The following is a 17,417-nucleotide window of genomic DNA, read 5'->3' as shown; positions in this document are numbered from 1 at the left end:
TGCCGGGAATTGTAGTTTAGTTACAGAGATCCCGCGAACACCGTAGTCGCGCTCCCGAAGGCCAAGGCGGAAGCAAGGTGGCTAAAACTCGGGAATCTCGGGGGCCGGGCACGGAGGAGGCACTCAGGGCTCAGGAGCACAGCGAGCTCAGAGACCCGGCTTCGGGGAAGAGGCAGGGCAAGGCCAAGGTGCCAGGGCTGGTAGTCCGGGCTTCGACCCTGGAAGATGCACAAGAGGAATGGACCCCCGGCACCTCCGGGCCGAGGCGCTGTCACCGCCCGCCAGGTGAGTGTGCGCCCTGCTGCCCACCTAGGGGTCTCTTTCCACCCTTCCTCAGGGTCTCTCCCCACCCTTCTTCACATTCGCGGGGAGTGCCCCACCCCCAGAAAAGACTGATCCTCGCCACCAGGTGAACCCAAGTCCCCGCCCCCTGGCTGTAAGGCCTACTGGCCTGACCCATGCAGCGTCTGGCTCCCCACCCTGGTGTCGGGGAAACACCTGTTGCTGCAGCAGTCCCAGCTGGGAAGAGTCAGCGGCGATCAGACCAGCTTTTCAAGCCTTTGAATCAGCTGGGCCAGGCCACACTCTTTACTCCCATTTGTATAGATGAGGACACTGAGGCTCAGGTAGACAAGACAGCTAGCCAAGGTCATAAGAATGAACAGCCTGGCCAGACAGAAATGTCCGTACAGGGGTGTACAGGAAAACCTACAGAACTGTGTGGCCCAGCGCCATACTCCCAGATCCAAAGCCTGTGGAAATTTGATTTGTCCCAGCTTTGAACAGGGGAGCCCAGGGCCTAGGTCAGTGTTCAGGTCTGAGTCTGTATGACCTGGGTTCCATCCTGGCCTTGGTACGTTTGACAGATATATTTGTAGCTCTGAGCCTCAGTTTTCCCACCTGTGGAATGGAGGCCTGGAAGAGTCCCTAAATGGCAGGACAGTTGTAAAGACTTATTGAGATTATTTATGGAAAATGCTAGAACATAGTATGTAATTATTCCCAGTAGGTGGATCTATGCATAATTGCTAGTATTTGGCCAGTTTGGACCTACAGAAAGGGTAATTTCATGTATCTCATATATTGTTTTCTGCCACAATTTTCCTTCTTTTTTTAGAAGTGTGTGTGTGTGTGTGTGTGTGTGTGTGTGTGTGTGTGTGTTGTGTGTGTGTCATATGTGTGCAAATGAATACCATCATATTCTATTGGTCATTAGCCAAAACAGGGCAGGTCTGCAGAGAAGACCTAGTTTCAACTTAGACGTTGTTGTCAGGGCTTACATTTTTAAATTTTTTTCCTTGCCATGCTGGGGATGGAACCCAGGGCTTTGTACATGCTAGGGTTAGGGCTCAGTCAAAGGGCCAGGACACTGTTGCATGGTATGTGTGTCTCAGCCTCCTAGGATCCCCAGGAAACAGTTTACTTTTAGAGATTTGGTTCCTACCTTCCATGGGGACTCTGTGGATCCATCCTGGCTACCTCTGTCTGAGTGGTATTTGGAAGGTCTAACTAGACCATGGTTGTTCCCACAGCTCGGTCTGCTGGTTGATTTCTCCCCGGATGGCCTGGTGATCCCTGAGGATGGGGTAAATGATGAGGAACTGGAGGCTGAGTTCTTGGCTTTGGTGGGGAACCAGCCCCAGGCCCTGGAGAAACTCAAAGGCAAAGGTAAGATGCCCAACATACTTGAGAATATTTTTGGAACTTCTGCAGTGGACAGTACTTGGAGCCAGGCACTGGGTTGGAAGTGTGTTGGGGGGGGGAACGACAAAAGACCCCCCACCTTCCTGGAGTCTAGGGTCTAGGTGACAGGGTCAGTTGTGAATACAGCTGGGCCTCATCCAGTCTGTTTTCTGCCACCATTTTCTTTCTTTTTTTTAGAAGTGTGTGTGTGTTTGTGTATGTCTGTGTTGTGTGTGTGTCACGTGTACAAGCATACATGAAAGCCGGAAGAGGGTATCAGATTCCCCAGAGCTGAAGTGGTTGTGGGAACCAAACTCGGGTCCTCTGCACTGGTAACCACCGGGCCATCTTCCCAGTCCCTTGCTTTGTGCTTTGTGTGAGTAATTTGACTGTTCGCAGTGGCCCTAAGCAGCGCTGCCTGGTGTTTGGAAGTATAGGTGGTGATCCTGTGCCTTTGGTAAGTACCGTGTGTGTGTTAGGTGGCCGCATTCAGGGGAGCCACAGGCCTGCTGGTCCCCAGTGCAGGGTGCACTGTCAACACCCAGTAAATCTTTAGATAGAAGCACCCAGAGGACAAGGTTGTGGGTTACTGGTTAAAAAAACCATGACCAGAGGGCAGCAGGATGGCTCAGTGGGTAAAGAGGCTTGCAAGCCTGACACCGTTGTGTTCTGTCCCTCTCCACATGGGCCGCAGCACACAAATGTGCACACAAACACTAGATAATGTGAAATACAGCCTTAGTTGTACTTCCCAGTATTCAATAAGTCAGTCCCTTATATGCTTTACAGAACACTGGTTCCTTTTTTTTTTTTTTTTTTTTTCCCCTGGTTTTTCGAGGCAGAGTTTCTCTGTGTAACAGCCCTGGCTGTCCTGGAACTCACTTTGTAGACCAGGCTGGCCTCGAACTCACAGAGATCCGCCTGCCTCTGCCTCCCGAGTGCTGGGATTAAAGGCATGCACCACCACTGCCCAGCTTTTAACTTTTTTTTTTTTTTTGAGAATAGTGTTTCCTTAAACGGAAGCACCATGCCAACAACATGTCATCGATCTAGTCTCCCACTTGATTCATGGTTTTCTGTGTTTTCACCTACCCACATCCAGTGTAGAGGTAATTAAGTGGTGGAACTCCAGAATCGTTAATAAATTACATGATGCTCTGAATGCCAGGATAACATCTCAGCTCCTTCTCCAGATGTGTGTCATCCTGTCCAGTGTACCTGTGTGCTGTATTTACCACACAGGAGAGCTGCTAGCAACCTTGTGGCTGTCCATCTTATGTGATGAGCTCTATGGTAGCCTTTATTTTACTTGATTGTATCCCCAAGCACAAGAGTGGGGATTCACAGAATGTATCAGGATGCAAGCCTGGGGAGGAGGGTGCTGCTCTCTGGAGATGAGGCAGGGACAGCTGGAGGCCTTGCTGCTCCAAGAATTTAATTCACCTTTAGTCCCACAGTCCACTGCTAAGTCACCGCTCTCCTGAAGCCCAGGGAGGTGAAGTAACTTGCTCAGCGTCATACAGTGAGACTGTTCCAGAGCTGAGGCTCGAACCCAGGGTGCCTGGCACCATAACTGAGACTGGCCAGGGAAGAGATGGGTGCTTGGAGAAGGGCTCCAGGGTGGTGATGTGGCACAGCGAGCCGTCGGGGAGGGGATCTGTTCTTCTGTTGCTTGCTGTGCTGTTCTTCAGGGCCCTGAGGGTGGGGATGGGTGCCTGGGGCTCTGGGAGCATCCTGCTCTAGCTGAAGCTTCTTCCTGCCCCCAGGTCCCCTGCCAATGGAGGCCATTGAGAAGATGGCCCGGCTCTGCATGAGAGACGTGGATGAGGATGAGGAGGGGACCGATGAGGATGATGTGGAGGCTGATGAGGACCTGCTGGTGAGCACAGGGCCAGGACATATGGCAATGTATCATCTCAGTGCCCTGTCCAGCAACCTCTACCTCCTACTCTGGCCATGTATCCCTGCAGGCAGAGCTAAACGAGGTTCTTGGGGAGGAACAGAAGGCTGTGGAGCCCCTGATGCCTGTGGCCCAGGTATGTCTCCCCTAAGTCACACATAGGCACGCAGCCTGGAGTTTTAAGGCTCACCTTTCACCCCTTCTGCATGTGACCTTGGGCACAGGTGATATGCTACCTCTGAACCTCTGAACTGGGACGTCTCCATCACTGGGAGCGAGGAAGATTGTTCCAGGGGAAATATGTGTTCATGTTAGAAGGGGTTGGTCAGGGTGGCCTAAGTGGGGTCACCACCCAGATTGTATCCCCAATCCTCCTGTAGCCAAAGCCTTCAGGTTCCATCCCAGGAGTAGAGGCCATATTGCAGGAGAGGCTGGCCCTCTACCAGTCGGCAGTGGAGAGCGCCAGACAGGCCGGGGACAGTGCCAAGATGCGACGCTGTGACCGGGGACTCAAGGTGAGCAGGCCGAGGGCGGGTGCTGGGACTGAGCTCCGACTCACTCTCAGACTCATACTCACATCCTGTTTCAGACACTGGAAAACCTGCTGGCCTCTTCCAGGAAGGGCACCATCATCAATGAAGCAGACATCCCCCCACTTGTCACACTGGGGAAGGCACCAGTGGCCGGGCACAGCCACACCCATGCTGCTCCCCACCCGTCTCCTGTGAACCTGCCAGCTCCAGAGTCCAGTGCCACCTTGGAGACCCCGTCTACCATCACACAAACCTCTGCCAAGCCCCAGCTGCCTCCAAGTAAATGGTGGGAAGGGCCAGGGTGATACAGGGTCTCTGCGGGCTCTTCAGAGACCTCAAAACATAGGCTGTGCACCATAAAAGGGAATGTTTTCATTTTTTTAGCATGTTCTAACATGGAAGAGCCATGAGGACATGATGTTAAGTGAAGAAGCTGTAAAGACAGAGACACTAATCCATTCCCAGGAGGCCCCAGGGCTGTCGGGTCCGTGAGCACAGGAAGTGGATGGCAGGTGGCATGGGGGGGTCGGGACAGGAGTGAGTGTCCAGGGGAAATCCGTCATAGAGGTGGGGGGGGGGCTGCACTGTTTTGTGGATGTTGTGTGCCCTGAAACTGTACACTTAAAAGTGCTTAATAGAGCCCGGAGTGGTGGCACACTCCTTTAATCCCAGCACTCAGGAGGCAGACAGCTGAGTTCCAGGCCAGCCAGGGCTGTTACACAGAGAAACCCTGTCTCAAAAAAATGGGGGTGAGGGGGAGGCGGTTAATAGATAGGGAGATGGCTATCAGCAGGTAAAGTTTCTGCCATATACGCATGAGGACGTGAGTCCAGATCCCAGGACCTGTGCAGAAAGCTGGGCATGGGTGTGTGTACCTGAATCCCAGCGGGAGGACCCAGACAGGAGGATCTTAGGGCTTGCTGCTGGCCAGCCCATCTAGCCAGTCGGGAGCTCCAAGTTCAGTGAGTGACTGTCTCAGAAAGAATTGAGGAAGACTCTTGATGTTGGCCTCTGACCTCTACAGGCACACATGTCCACACATAAAACAATACAGACACAAAAGCATGGTTACAATGAGTCAGGCATGTTGGCGTATACATGTCAGTCCAGCACTAAGGAGGCCTGATGCAGGAGGATCACAACTTGAAGGATAGCCTGTGCTACGTAGAAAGACCCTCCTCAGAAAGAGAAAAGGAGACCAGTGAAGTGGGTAAAGACTGAGACCAGCAAAGATGGGAGAAGGGGCCAGGTGTTCAAAACTGTCACCTGACCCCACGTGCACAGTAGAGTCAGGGTCTCACTGTGTAGCCCTGGCTGTCCTGGAAGTCACTGTGTAGCCCTGGCTGGCTGTGAACTCACAGAGGTCCTCCTGCCTCTGCCTCCTGAGGACAAAGATTAAAGGTGTGTACCACCTTAACCCCCCAAAATAAAAAGAAAATATTTAAAAGAGAAGGAAAAAAAAACAATTTTAAGTAAGTTTTCTGTATTTAACTATAATTTACAAAATAAGAGGTAGTCCTTTAAACCCGGTACTTGGAAGGCAGATCACTTTGAGTTCAAAGCCAGCCTGGTCTATATAGCAAGCCTAGCCAGCCAGGGCTATATAATAAGACCTTGTCTCACACTCAAAGGAAGAAGTAGGGGGCCTGGAGAGATGGATCAGCAGTTAAGAGTATTTGTTGATCTTGAAGAAGACCCAGGTTTGATTCCCAACTCCCACATGGTGGCTCACAACTGTCTGTAACTCCAGTTTCAAAGGAACTGACGCCCTCCCTGGCCTCCCAGGGGCACCAGGCACACCTGTGGGCACATACATACCCACAGGCAAAGCACTCACACATAAAACAAATGAATCCAAAAGTGTTCATTAAAGTGAACGTTGTTGAGTTCCCAATCACTTTTAATTTTACATTTTTAACTGGGGTGGGGGCTGTCTGTGCCGTGGAAAGTTGCAAAGGTCCGAGGATAACCCATGGGAGTCACTTCTCACCTCCTACTGTGTAGGTTCCAGGAATCAACCCGAGGCCACCAGGTGATGCAGATGTCTTTGCCTGCTGCGTCTCCTGGTCAGAAAGCCTGGGGTTGCAGCCATCAGCGTAGTTTGGTGACTGTGCAGGTGCCCAGCATGTGCCAGGCCCCCATTCCACCATCGACCCCGAGACCCAGATGCCACATAGCGGGGAAAGGCATACGGTTAGCTCTCTATAATGCTCATAGGATTTTTGGATTTTTGGTTTTGTTTTTGTTTGTTTGGTTTTTCCAGACAGGGTTTCTCTGTGTAGTTTTGGTGCCTGTCCTGGATCTTACTCTGTAGACCAGGCTGGCCTCGTCCTGGCTGTGCCTCTTGAGTGCTGGGATTAAAGGCGTGTGCCACCACTGCCCGGCTAATGCTCATAGTTTTAAGGTACTGTGAGTGGCAGCCTTGGCTACTTTTTAAAGTTTAAGAAGCAATCGGGGGGGGGGGGGGCTGAGGAGATAGCTCAGTGGTTAAGGGCACTGACTGCTCTTCCAGAGGATCTGGGTTCAGTTCCCAGCACCCACATGGCAGCTTACAACTGTCTGTAACTGCAGTTCCAGGGGACCCGACACCCATGGCAAAGCACCAGTGCACATGAAATAAGTTTTAAAAAGTTTTAAAAAGAAGAAGTTTGATAAGTTAGAAGGGTGTACAGCAGGATTTAAAGAATTCTGAGGAGAGAAACTCTACTGCTCAGAACCTCCAGGCCTAGGGTTGATTGTGCCTCATGCCACCTGAAAGCTGAGTGGTCTTGGCAGAGAGCATGCCCTCTCTGACCCTCAGGTGTCCATCTATGAAATGGGTTCAAAACCTGTAAGAATCAGACAGTTTGTGTGGTAAGCGTGGCCTGGGCTTCTGCGTTCCTCTTTCTAGGTCCCTGCACCCCCCTGGCCCAGTTGCAGAGCCTCCAGCATGAGTACAAGCTGGCTGCCCTCCATGCCAAGCATCAGGGCGACAGCGCGGCGGCCACCAGACACCTGAGAGTAGCCAAGGTACGTTTCAGCCCAGACGGGGCTGCTGGCGGAGGGGCCTGCTGGGGGAGGGGCCTGCCGGGGGAGGGGCCTGCCGGGGGAGGGGCCTGCCGGGGGAGGGCCTGCCGGGGGAGGGGCCTGCCGGCGGAGGGGCCCGGGGAGAGTGCAGGCCTCCCTCCCGCCGGCTCCTTCCTCTCTAGTCTGCCACCATCTTCTGTGCCCCTTATCAGTATCTCAGTATTGGTAGAGCATGGGTTGGGTGGCCCCAGGGAGGGGGCAGTCCTCTGCCACTGGGCAGGGTATGGAACACCCCCTGGGGTCCTGGCAGCCCCTTTCCCACTCATCTCATTCTTTCTCCCAGAGTTTTGACCCTGTCTTGGAGGCCTTGAGCCGTGGGGAACTGGTGGACCTTTCCCGCCTGCCCCCTCCACCTGGTGAGGACCCTATCCCATGTCCCCCCACCTGGTGAGGACCCTATCCCATGTCCCCTCACCTGGTGAGGACCCTATCCCATGTCCCCCCCACCTGGTGAGGACCCTATCCCATGTCCCTCACCTGGTGAGGACCCTATCCCATGTCCCCTCACCTGGTGAGGACCCTATCCCATGTCCCCCCCACCTGGTGAGGACCCTATCCCATGTCCCTCACCTGGTGAGGACCCTATCCCATGTCCCCTCACCTGGTGAGGACCCTATCCCATGTCCCCTCCACCTGGTGAGGACCCTATCCCATGTCCCCTCACCTGGTGAGGACCCTATCCCATGTCCCCTCCACCTGGTGAGGACCCTATCCCATGTCCCCCCACCTGGTGAGGACCCTATCCCATGTCCCCTCACCTGGTGAGGACCCTATCCCATGTCCCCCCCCACCTGGTGAGGACCCTATCCCATGTCCCCTCCACCTGGTGAGGACCCTATCCCATGTCCCCCCACCTGGTGAGGACCCTATCCCATGTCCCCTCCACCTGGTGAGGACCCTATCCCATGTCCCCTCACCTGGTGAGGACCCTATCCATGTCCCCTCACCTGGTGAGGACCCTATCCCATGTCCCCTCCACCTGGTGAGGACCCTATCCCATGTCCCCTCCACCTGGTGAGGACCCTATCCCATGTCCTCCACCTGGTGAGGACCCTATCCATGTCCCCCACCTGGTGAGGACCCTATCCCATGTCCCCCACCTGGTGAGGACCCTATCCCATGTCCTCCACCTGGTGAGGACCCTATCCATGTCCCTCACCTGGTGAGGACCCTATCCCATGTCCCCCACCTGGTGAGGACCCTATCCCATGTCCTCCACCTGGTGAGGACCCTATCCCATGTCCCCTCACCTGGTGAGGACCCTATCCCATGTCCTCCACCTGGTGAGGACCCTATCCCATGTCCTCCACCTGGTGAGGACCCTATCCCATGTCCCCCACCTGTGAGACCCTATCCCATGTCCCCCACCTGGTGAGGACCCTATCCCATGTCCCCTCCACCTGGTGAGGACCCTATCCCATGTCCCCCACCTGGTGAGGACCCTATCCCATGTCCTCCACCTGGTGAGGACCCTATCCCATGTCCCCCACCTGGTGAGGACCCTATCCCATGTCCCCCACCTGGTGAGGACCCTATCCCATGTTCCTCCACCTGGTGAGGACCCTATCCCATGTCCCCTCCACCTGGTGAGGACCCTATCCCATGTCCCCTCACCTGGTGAGGACCCTATCCCATGTCCCCTCCACCTGGTGAGGACCCTATCCCATGTCCCCTCCACCTGGTGAGGACCCTATCCCATGTCCCCTCCACCTGGTGAGGACCCTATCCCATGTCCCCTCCACCTGGTGAGGACCCTATCCCATGTCCCCTCACCTGGTGAGGACCCTATCCATGTCCCCTCCTGCTCCTACTATCCATCTTGGAGCTGTCCAGGGTCACCAAGCAAGCCCTCACTGGGCTGGGCCTCTCTGTCTCCAGACCAGCTGTCCCCTGAGTCCCCTCTGCCAGCAGCACAACCTTTGACTCCCGCCTCAGCACCCATCAGGCCAGGTAGGCTGCTAAGATCCCTAGAGGTGGCCAGACTGGACCAGTGCCCAATTCCCTCCCCCTTAACCTCTTCCCACCTCCTCTGGCCAGAGGTTCCCCAACCCCCGAGGAGCCTCCTGGAGGCGCTGGAGCAGCGGATGGAGCGGTACCATGTGGCTGCAGCCCAGGCCAAGGCCAAGGGTGACCAACGGAAGGCACGCATGCATGAGCGCATTGTCAAGGTGTGTAGGGACCAGACGAATGCCCCCAGGACCTCTCTCAGGTCCCCTAACGCCTCTGTGCCTTGCAGCAATACCAAGATGCCATTCGGGCCCACAAGGCAGGCCGAGCTGTGGACGTGGCGGAGCTACCAGTGCCTCCAGGTGGGCTACACCTCTAGTTAGGTATGTTTCCCCCCAGGTAAGGTCTGTCCCAAGGAAGGGCCCCACCACCCCACTCCCTCTACGCTGGGCCTTTGCTGGTCGGTTCCTGCTTACGGGCTGTCTCCTACAGCCATGCTGTGTACTCAGGAACTTTGCAAGCCTCTCAGCCAGAGTGAAGTGAGTCATGACAGAAATGTTTCTTTCAGGGAAACTGGAAAGTTCTCAAAATGAGGAGGTTGTCTGGAGCCTGTCCTATCTCCCAGTGGTCTCCCTCCTCCCTGCTTCATTCCATTCACTCCTGCCAAGCCTTCAGACTTGGACTTCCCAAAATCTTCCTCGGCAGAGTAGAACCCTCTTAAGTTCTCAGCTGCCTACCTGTCTTCTGTGGAAACAGCTGCCTTCCACATCTGGGAGCCCCTTCCCAGCTGAGGCCCACCTGACAGAGTCTGTTAGAATCTGTGCAGGCCCTGGAGCTCCAGCAGGAGAAACCAGTTGCGTGGGAGAGGAGTCAGTACTTAGAGGACCCACAGCAACTCCACTCAGATCTGTCTGTCTCAGGGTGGCTGCAGGGGCCAGAGCGGTGCCAGGACACTTACCTAGCCTGCACAAAGCCCCAGGCTCCATCTTTGGCATGCAGAAAACAGCAAGACTAGCATGGCACACACCTGTAATGCCAGTGCTTGGGAGGATGAGGCAGGAGGATTGCAAGTTCAAGGCCAACCTGAGCTACATAGTGAGGCTGTTTCAGAAACAGAAAACTAACAAAAAGAAAGGCTTGGAATTCCTTAGGAGGAGGAGAGATTGGTGTCGCCCTCACAACAGTGGGAAGGCATTGACCAGGTCACTCTGCCGCCAGGCTTCCCCCCAATTCAGGGCTTGGAGAATGCAGAGTCTACCCAGCAGAGTCTGGTGGGGGTCCTGGAAACTGCCATGAAGCTTGCTAACCATGATGAAGGCTCAGAGGAGGAGGAGGAGGAAGCTCCTAAAAAGGTACAGGGGGTCAGGGCTGAGGTGGGATGTGACAAGGACAGAGGCCTGGGCCAAGCAGGAGTGACCCAGCCCCACACCATAGGCCTGCCACTTCTGGGCTGTGGGCTGTGGGCAAGCCTTATGCTCCCTGAGCCTTAGTCCTTTGATCTGCAGAATGGGCACAGAGTAGCCTCCCTGGGACGAGCTGTTGCAGAGAGTAGGTAGACTCAGGACCATAGATGTGGTCAGTGCTGAGGATGAGGCAGGCACACTGGCTCATACCTGTGATCTCAGCCTGGGGTGGGGAGTTCAAAGCCAGCTTCAGCTACATAATGAGTTTGTTGAAGACCCAGAGATAGGTCCTTGGTTTGGGGTTCCGACACTTGAGAATGAGTCATTGCAGGCAGTGGGAACATCCTGACTCCTGTTTCTCTGCAGCAAAACACTCCTGCTGCCCCTACAACCCAGCTGAAGTCCTCACCCTCCAGGGCGCCCTCATCAGGACCAGCAGGCAAAGCAGCCCCCAAGGGTACATCCACCAGGGGTAAGTTCCCCCCCTGCCCTGGCTACCCAGGCCAACCTGACCCCACTGGGTTGGGCAGCCCCCACTGAGGCCTCCCACCTACAGCCCAGCAGCAGCTGGCCTTTCTGGAGGGCCGCAAGAAGCAGCTCCTGCAGGCCGCACTGCGCGCCAAGCAAAAGAATGATGTCGAGGGCGCCAAGATGCACCTGCGCCAGGCCAAAGGGCTGGAGCCCATGCTGGAGGCCTCTCGCAATGGGCTGCCTGTGGACATCGCCAAGGTGAGGCCTCTACCATGCACGCTGCCTGTGGCCCAGGCAACCATGGGACCTAGAACGTACTGTACTGGTCATCCTTAAGGTGCCGGGACACAGGCCCTGGAGGGCAGCAGTTGAAAGGAGACAGTTGTTTCTTGATGTCACACTTAGGACAGGCTGGACTCTATCACAGGTGCCTGAGGAGCCCGGGCCCTTCCCATGGTTTTGCTTTTCATGTCCTAGGGTCTTGTCCTAGTCCACAGGATCCAAATGGATCACTGACCCGTTGACGCCTCCCCATGGAAAGGGTGGAGTAACAAGGACAGGAGTCATTGCAGGCACTGGGGACGCCCTGCCCTCTATTTCTCTACAGCAGAGCACCCCTGCTGCCTCCAGAACCCAGGCCTTTTTGCTTATCTCCCATTGGCCGGAGCTAGCCATTTGGCTGTACCTTGCTGCAGAGGATTCTAAGGCTTGCAGCTTCTTGCTAGGAGCACTATTGTGTGCCATTACTAGGGAAGAGACTCTAATCTCTGTGAGACAGTTAACAGGTTCTGCCACGTTGGGTAGAACTGTTCACTCAGCACTGTTTTTGTCTTTGGAGACCTGAAGACTGATTCCCACCTGAAAACACGGCAGGATCCCAGGACCCCTTGTATGATAGACAGCAGCATTCATACAGACATATCTGTATGGAGCACACGCTGAGTTCTGGGACCCTAATGTTGGGCAAAATAGACAAATATCTGCACCCTGTGGGGCGCACATTCTAGCGAGGGAGACCGCAGTGACACAGGTAGATGCAGAGCTTTCCTGTGGCCCGGTCGTCATGGTCTGCCTCACGCCTTCACTTCCTCCCTCTGTGTCACAGCCGGCTGCACTCTAGCCTCAGGGTCTTTGCGCGTGCTCTTCTCTCCCTGGAACGCTCCCCAGGGAGAGACTTGTTGGGCTGACTCCCTCTTCTTAGAGTTTTAGTTCGGATTTTTTTTTTTTTAAGATAGGGCCTCTGTACTGTGTACAGGCAGGCCTTGAACTCACTGCGTATGGCATGCTGTCCTCAGACTTTCAGTTCTTAGGCCACAGTCTCTTACGCGTTGAGATCACCAGTGTGTGCTACAGTGCTTGGCTGTCTCTATTCACTGCTGCATCCCTCGCTCCCAGCCAGAGTAGGGCTGCACAGACAGACAGACAGACGGGGCTGCACAGACAGACAGACGGGGCTGCACAGGCAGACAGACAGACGGGGCTGCACAGGCAGACAGACAGACGGGGCTGCACAGGCAGACAGACAGACGGGGCTGCACAGGCAGACAGACAGACGGGGCTGCACAGGCAGACAGACAGACGGGGCTGCACAGACAGACAGACAGACGGGGCTGCACAGACAGGCTTGGATGCCCAAAGGATGGCTGTATTGTGTCAGACAGTGTAGGACCTAAGGGGAGACCGGAGATACCGGAGATAGAGTAAGGGGCAGGAAGACGGCAGAGCCCTGACGAGCTGCTCCTCGTGGGCCAGGAGGCCCTTGCCCACCAGCCTCATCCTCCACAGGTGCCCCCCGCCCCCGTCAACAAGGACGATTTTGTACTGGTGCAACGGCCTGGCCCAGGACTGTCTCAGGAGGCTGTGCGGCGCTATGGGGAGCTTACCAAACTCCTGAGACAGCAACATGAAGTGAGTTCCCACCCATGACCCGTCCCCGTCCCCGTCCCCTGCACAGTCCTCCTGGCCTTCCACCTACACTCAGTCTCTCCCCTGCAGATGTGTCTGAACCACGCCACACAGTTCACCCACCTGGGCAACATTACCGAAACCATCAAGTAAGTGCCCCCCACCAGTACCTGCACTGGCAGCCCAGCGGCCAGGGCTCCAAGCAATGCCTTCCCTGCAGGTTCGAGAAGCTGGCAGAAGACTGTAAGCGGAGCATGGACACCCTAAAGCAAGCCTTCGCCCGCAGTCTCCCCTCACCTGCTGCCCGCTTTGAGCAGAGGACCTTCAATGTCATCAAGTAGGCCCAAAGCCCCCGCCGGGGTGTGGCTGGGGAGGGAGCTACACTATTGCGGGACTCGACTCTGGCACACAGGCATGCAAAGGCATGAAGTGCTGCATTGGCTGGGGCCCTGGCTGGCACTTGGCAGACACTCAGAAAGTAATTATTCAATGGAAGGAAGAGGCTGGGTGTGTAGCTCAGTTGGTAGAATGCTTACCCAGCACTTGTGAGATCTTGGGATCCGGGATCTCATCTATCAGATGTACATGCCTGTGATCCCAGCCCTCAGGAGGTGGAGGCAGAAGGATCAGAAGTTCAGGGCCAGCCTTGGCTATATATAGGTGAGTTTTAGGCCAGCCTGCGCTACATGGGACTTTGTTTCAAAAGGAAAGGATCCTCCAGCTGCTGGAGTCCTGGGTGGCAATTAGTAGGGCTCCAGGAATATAAAGGGCACAGCTGAGATGCTGCTGGGAAATGAGGGCCAGGGAGGTAGGTCAGCAGCTAGAGGGGCCCTCTACCAAGCCTGACGACCTGAGCTCCGAGAACAGAACTCGCAAAAGAACTCTCTCTTCACATGCGTGCACGTGAGTGTACACACACAATAAATACAGAAACATCAATAGAAGTAGGTCCCAGATAAATACGTGAGCACCGAACAGAGCCCAGAAGTCAGGCCTAACTCTGCGGCCTGAACCCCGGAGTGGCATTCCCGCCATCTGGGGGTTCCCCGCTCCACTGAGGGAAAAGAGAGCTGCAGGTTGGGACTGAGGTGCCTGCCTCTGTTTCCCTGCCTACTGAAAGGATCTTTCCGGACTTGAGCAACAACGACATGCTTCTGTTTATCGTGAAGGGAATCAACTTGCCCACACCCACAGGTGAGGGGGTGCCCCAGAAGCAGGGGTGGGCTGGTCTCTCTCCCTAGGTCTGACCTTTGTTTTCCTGCAGGGCTGTCCCCCAGTGACCTGGATGCCTTTGTCCGGTTTGACTTCCCTTATCCCAATGTGGTAGGTGCAACCTCCAAGTGGGTGGGGACCAGGAAGCAGGGCAAGCAGGAAGTCCAGGTCTAGCCTGGGCCTGATCATTGCTGCCTCCTCCCTCCCTGATACAGGAAGAAGCTCAGAAAGACAAGACCAGTGTGATCAAAAATACAGACTCCCCTGGTGAGTCCCCTTGCCTCCTGCAAAAGAAAAACTTAAACTAGGGCCAGGGTGGGATTGTAGCTCAGAGGTGTACCCCAGCATGCACAAGTCCTGGGCTTCCATCCCCAGCACCCTCGGAAAAAAAAGAAAGACAAGGACTGAGGGAAGACAGTTCAGCAGGTAAAGCAAGCGCAGTGCAAGCAGAAGTGTGTAAATTCGAATCTCCAGGTCTGACATAAGGCAGCTCAGTAACACACCTCTGCAACCCCACACTCCTGCGGTGGCGAGGACAAGAGAGCTTGTGGGCAGTTAGGTTGGGGTGCACAAATGAGAGCAACATGGTCTCAAACAAGGTGGGGTGAAGGCTGACACCTGGGGTGGTGCTTTGACCACCACATGAACATATACCCGTGTGCGTGCGTGCGTGCGTGCACCACACACACATACCCACGCAGGCACACACAGGCCAGTGCACACCCCCCACAGACAACCTCTTCTCATTCTTCCCTCCTTCCCTGCATAGAATTCAAGGAGCAGTTCAAACTCTGCATCAACCGTGGCCACCGTGGCTTCCGAAGGGCCATCCAAACCAAGGGCATCAAGTTTGAAGTGGTCCACAAGGGGTGAGTCAGGGTCACAGGTTCTGGGCTCCAGGGCTGAGGGGTAGCCTGCCTACTGTTAGAGCTCCCTACACCTTCCTACACACAGGGGGCTATTCAAGACTGACAGGGTACTGGGCACAGCCCAGCTGAAGCTGGATATGTTGGAGACAGCTTGCGAAGTTCATGAGATCCTGGAGGTGAGGCGGTGGCGGGTGCTTGCAGACTGCGTCACCAGCGTCACCCCTGGCATTCCTGAGGGTTCTGTTTGAGACTGCTGCTCTTACCCACAGCACCCCTTCTTATTCCTACCTAGGTTTTGGATGGTCGCCGGCCCACTGGGGGGCGGCTTGAAGTGATGGTCCGGATCCGGGAGCCATTGACGGCCCAGCAGTTGGAGACTACAACGGAGAGGTGGCTGGTCATTGATCACCTCCCAGCAGCTGTGCCCGCTGTGAGTCCCCTGCCTATCGGCCACCCCTGGGAGTAGGGCTGGGGTCAGGGGCTCAGGACTCATTGGACTGGCTCTCCGTACCAAAACAGGTCACTGGGCCCAAAGCAAAGGTGCCTCCCATAGCTGCCTCTTGGAGGGAACCAGGCAACAACAGGTGAGTCTGGGCTAGGTCACACTGAAGCGACCCTGTCTCGTCTCGGTTCCTTGTGTGGTTTCCATGGCACATCACACCACAGCCTATCTGACTCCAGAGCCATGCTGGAAACCTTCTCTTAGGGAATTCAGTTCAAAAGCCTCTGCTTGACCCTTTGTTTTGTTTGGTTTTTCGAGACAGGGTTTCTCTGTGTAGCTTTGCACCTTTCCTGGGACTCACTCTGTAGCCCAAGCTGTTCTCGAACTCACAGAGATCCACCTGCCTCTGCCTCCCGAGTGCTGGGATTAAAGGTGTGCGCCACCACTGCCCGGCATCTGCTTGACCTTTTGATATCTGACCTTTGTCAACATCCTCAGCCTCCTGTCTTCACTCTCCTTCCTCTCAGTTCATGGACATGGCGACTTTTCTTCTGTCTCCGTCTCTATCTTTGTCTCTCTCCCTCAAGAAGGTCTCAAACTCATTCATGATCCCCCTGCCTCACCTTCCTGAGTGCTGGGATGGCAGACATGCCCCAGAACCCTCCAGCATCAGATCTACTTTTCCCTGGTCTCTGGACTTCTTGAGGCCCTGCTGAGATCTCCTCGCCCCTGTACCTCTGCCTACTCTCCTTTGGCCCCCACCACTTCCTCCTGAGCCCTCAGCGCCCTCTCTCCCCTGCAGATCAGCCCGGCCCCTGCATAGCCTCAGTGTGCTGGCCTTTGACCAAGAGCGGCTAGAAAGGAAGGTGGGTGCCAGGCCTGCTGGGCGCAGTGAGGCGGGCCTAGCAGCGGCTTCAGATGGGCTCACAGCCCCCCACCCCGTATCCTCTAGATCCTGGCCTTGAGGCAGGCACGCCGGCCTGTGCCCCCAGAAGTGGCCCAGCAGTACCAGGACGTAGTTCAACGTAGCCAGTGGCAGAGGGCACAGCTGGAGCAGGGGGGCGCTGGCATCCGCAGGGGTAGGGCAGGGGTGGGGCTGCAGAGGGGTGGGACTGCGGGGGGTGGGGCTGGGGAGGGAGGGACTGTAAAAGGAGCTAGAGGCCGTCTGACAGGAGAGAGGTCTGTGCAGGGGTAGGGAACTGAGAACTCCCGTGGAGTGGGGGGGGGAGCAGCCACCTGACCCTGACCCTGACCCCACTGCCACTCCTCAAGAGTACGCAACCCATCTGGAGCGCCAGCTGCATTTCTATACGGAGGCCGCCCGGCGCCTGGGCTATGACGGAAGCAGGGTAAGCTGGGCCCGTGTGGCGGGTCCTGAGGTTTAGGGGCAGGGTCATCTTGGACTGTCAGCCAATCACCCCTTCCCCTAGGAGGCTGCGAAGGAGGCATTGTACCGGCGAAATCTGGTGGAGAACGAGGTGAGTGGCCATGGGTGGGGGGAGGGGCACGTGTGGTGATGGTCCCCTGACCCCTGTGTCTCCCCTAGCTGCAGCGACTCCGCAGGTGAGGCCCATCCCTGGACTACAGGCCCCACAGCCCAATGCCAGGCAGAGCTCCAGGGCCACCGAGCAGACAAGCAGACAATCAGCGGACAGTTGGTTCTGGACTCACCCTGTCCAGGCCCCCGGCCCCAGGGACATCGGGACAGCACCCTCACCCCAGTCTGGCTGGTTGGGCCTTGGAGAGTCCTGTTTGCACATCCAGGAGCATCTGGAGCAAGGAGGGTGGCTGGGACACAAGCCCAGAGGGTCCTGCAAGCACTTTACTTCCTGCCCCGACCAGTCTTAACCCCACAGCCCTCTCCAAAGATGCCACTAAGCTGTCCGCTCGGCGGCTCTCCAGGGGCTGTGCTGACACCCCACCCCACCCCACCCCACCCCACCAGGGTCAACACAGAATAAACAGCCAAGGCCATGCCCGCCCCAG

General features: G+C 55.9%; 1 protein-coding gene across 1 annotated transcript; it reads left to right on the top strand.

Annotated features, from left to right (window-relative positions):
• The first annotated feature begins 4 nt into the window (after positions 1–4).
• On the top strand, positions 5–17,410 carry Cc2d1a (coiled-coil and C2 domain containing 1A). Its single transcript, XM_028858642.2, has 29 exons — positions 5–285; positions 1,533–1,668; positions 3,450–3,562; positions 3,654–3,719; positions 3,964–4,098; positions 4,173–4,395; positions 7,007–7,125; positions 7,466–7,538; positions 9,061–9,132; positions 9,220–9,350; positions 9,419–9,491; positions 10,348–10,481; positions 10,899–11,004; positions 11,089–11,261; positions 12,789–12,911; positions 12,999–13,057; positions 13,129–13,245; positions 14,029–14,102; positions 14,173–14,231; positions 14,336–14,387; positions 14,890–14,989; positions 15,075–15,165; positions 15,282–15,419; positions 15,509–15,573; positions 16,234–16,297; positions 16,384–16,510; positions 16,704–16,780; positions 16,862–16,909; positions 16,978–17,410. Exons 1-29 carry the CDS (start codon positions 226–228, stop codon positions 16,996–16,998), a joined length of 2,829 nt encoding a protein of 942 aa, XP_028714475.1. The 5' UTR covers positions 5–225; the 3' UTR covers positions 16,999–17,410.
• Positions 17,411–17,417: the final 7 nt, after the last annotated feature.

This window comes from Peromyscus leucopus, chromosome 5, assembly GCF_004664715.2.
Source record: "Peromyscus leucopus breed LL Stock chromosome 5, UCI_PerLeu_2.1, whole genome shotgun sequence".
Taxonomy (NCBI): domain Eukaryota; kingdom Metazoa; phylum Chordata; class Mammalia; order Rodentia; family Cricetidae; genus Peromyscus; species Peromyscus leucopus.
Note: the sequence above shows the minus strand (reverse complement) of the source record. Positions and strands in the feature narration are given on the sequence as shown.

Bases quoted from the DNA above. Each gene is read 5' to 3' on its own strand.
- Cc2d1a (XM_028858642.2), top strand. From the start codon at position 226: ATGCACAAGAGGAATGGACCCCCGGCACCTCCGGGCCGAGGCGCTGTC. The intron at 1,669-3,449 runs GTAAGATGCCCA...TCCTGCCCCCAG, and splicing joins GGAGAAACTCAAAGGCAAAG to GTCCCCTGCCAATGGAGGCC. The intron at 11,005-11,088 runs GTAAGTTCCCCC...TCCCACCTACAG, and splicing joins CAAGGGTACATCCACCAGGG to CCCAGCAGCAGCTGGCCTTT.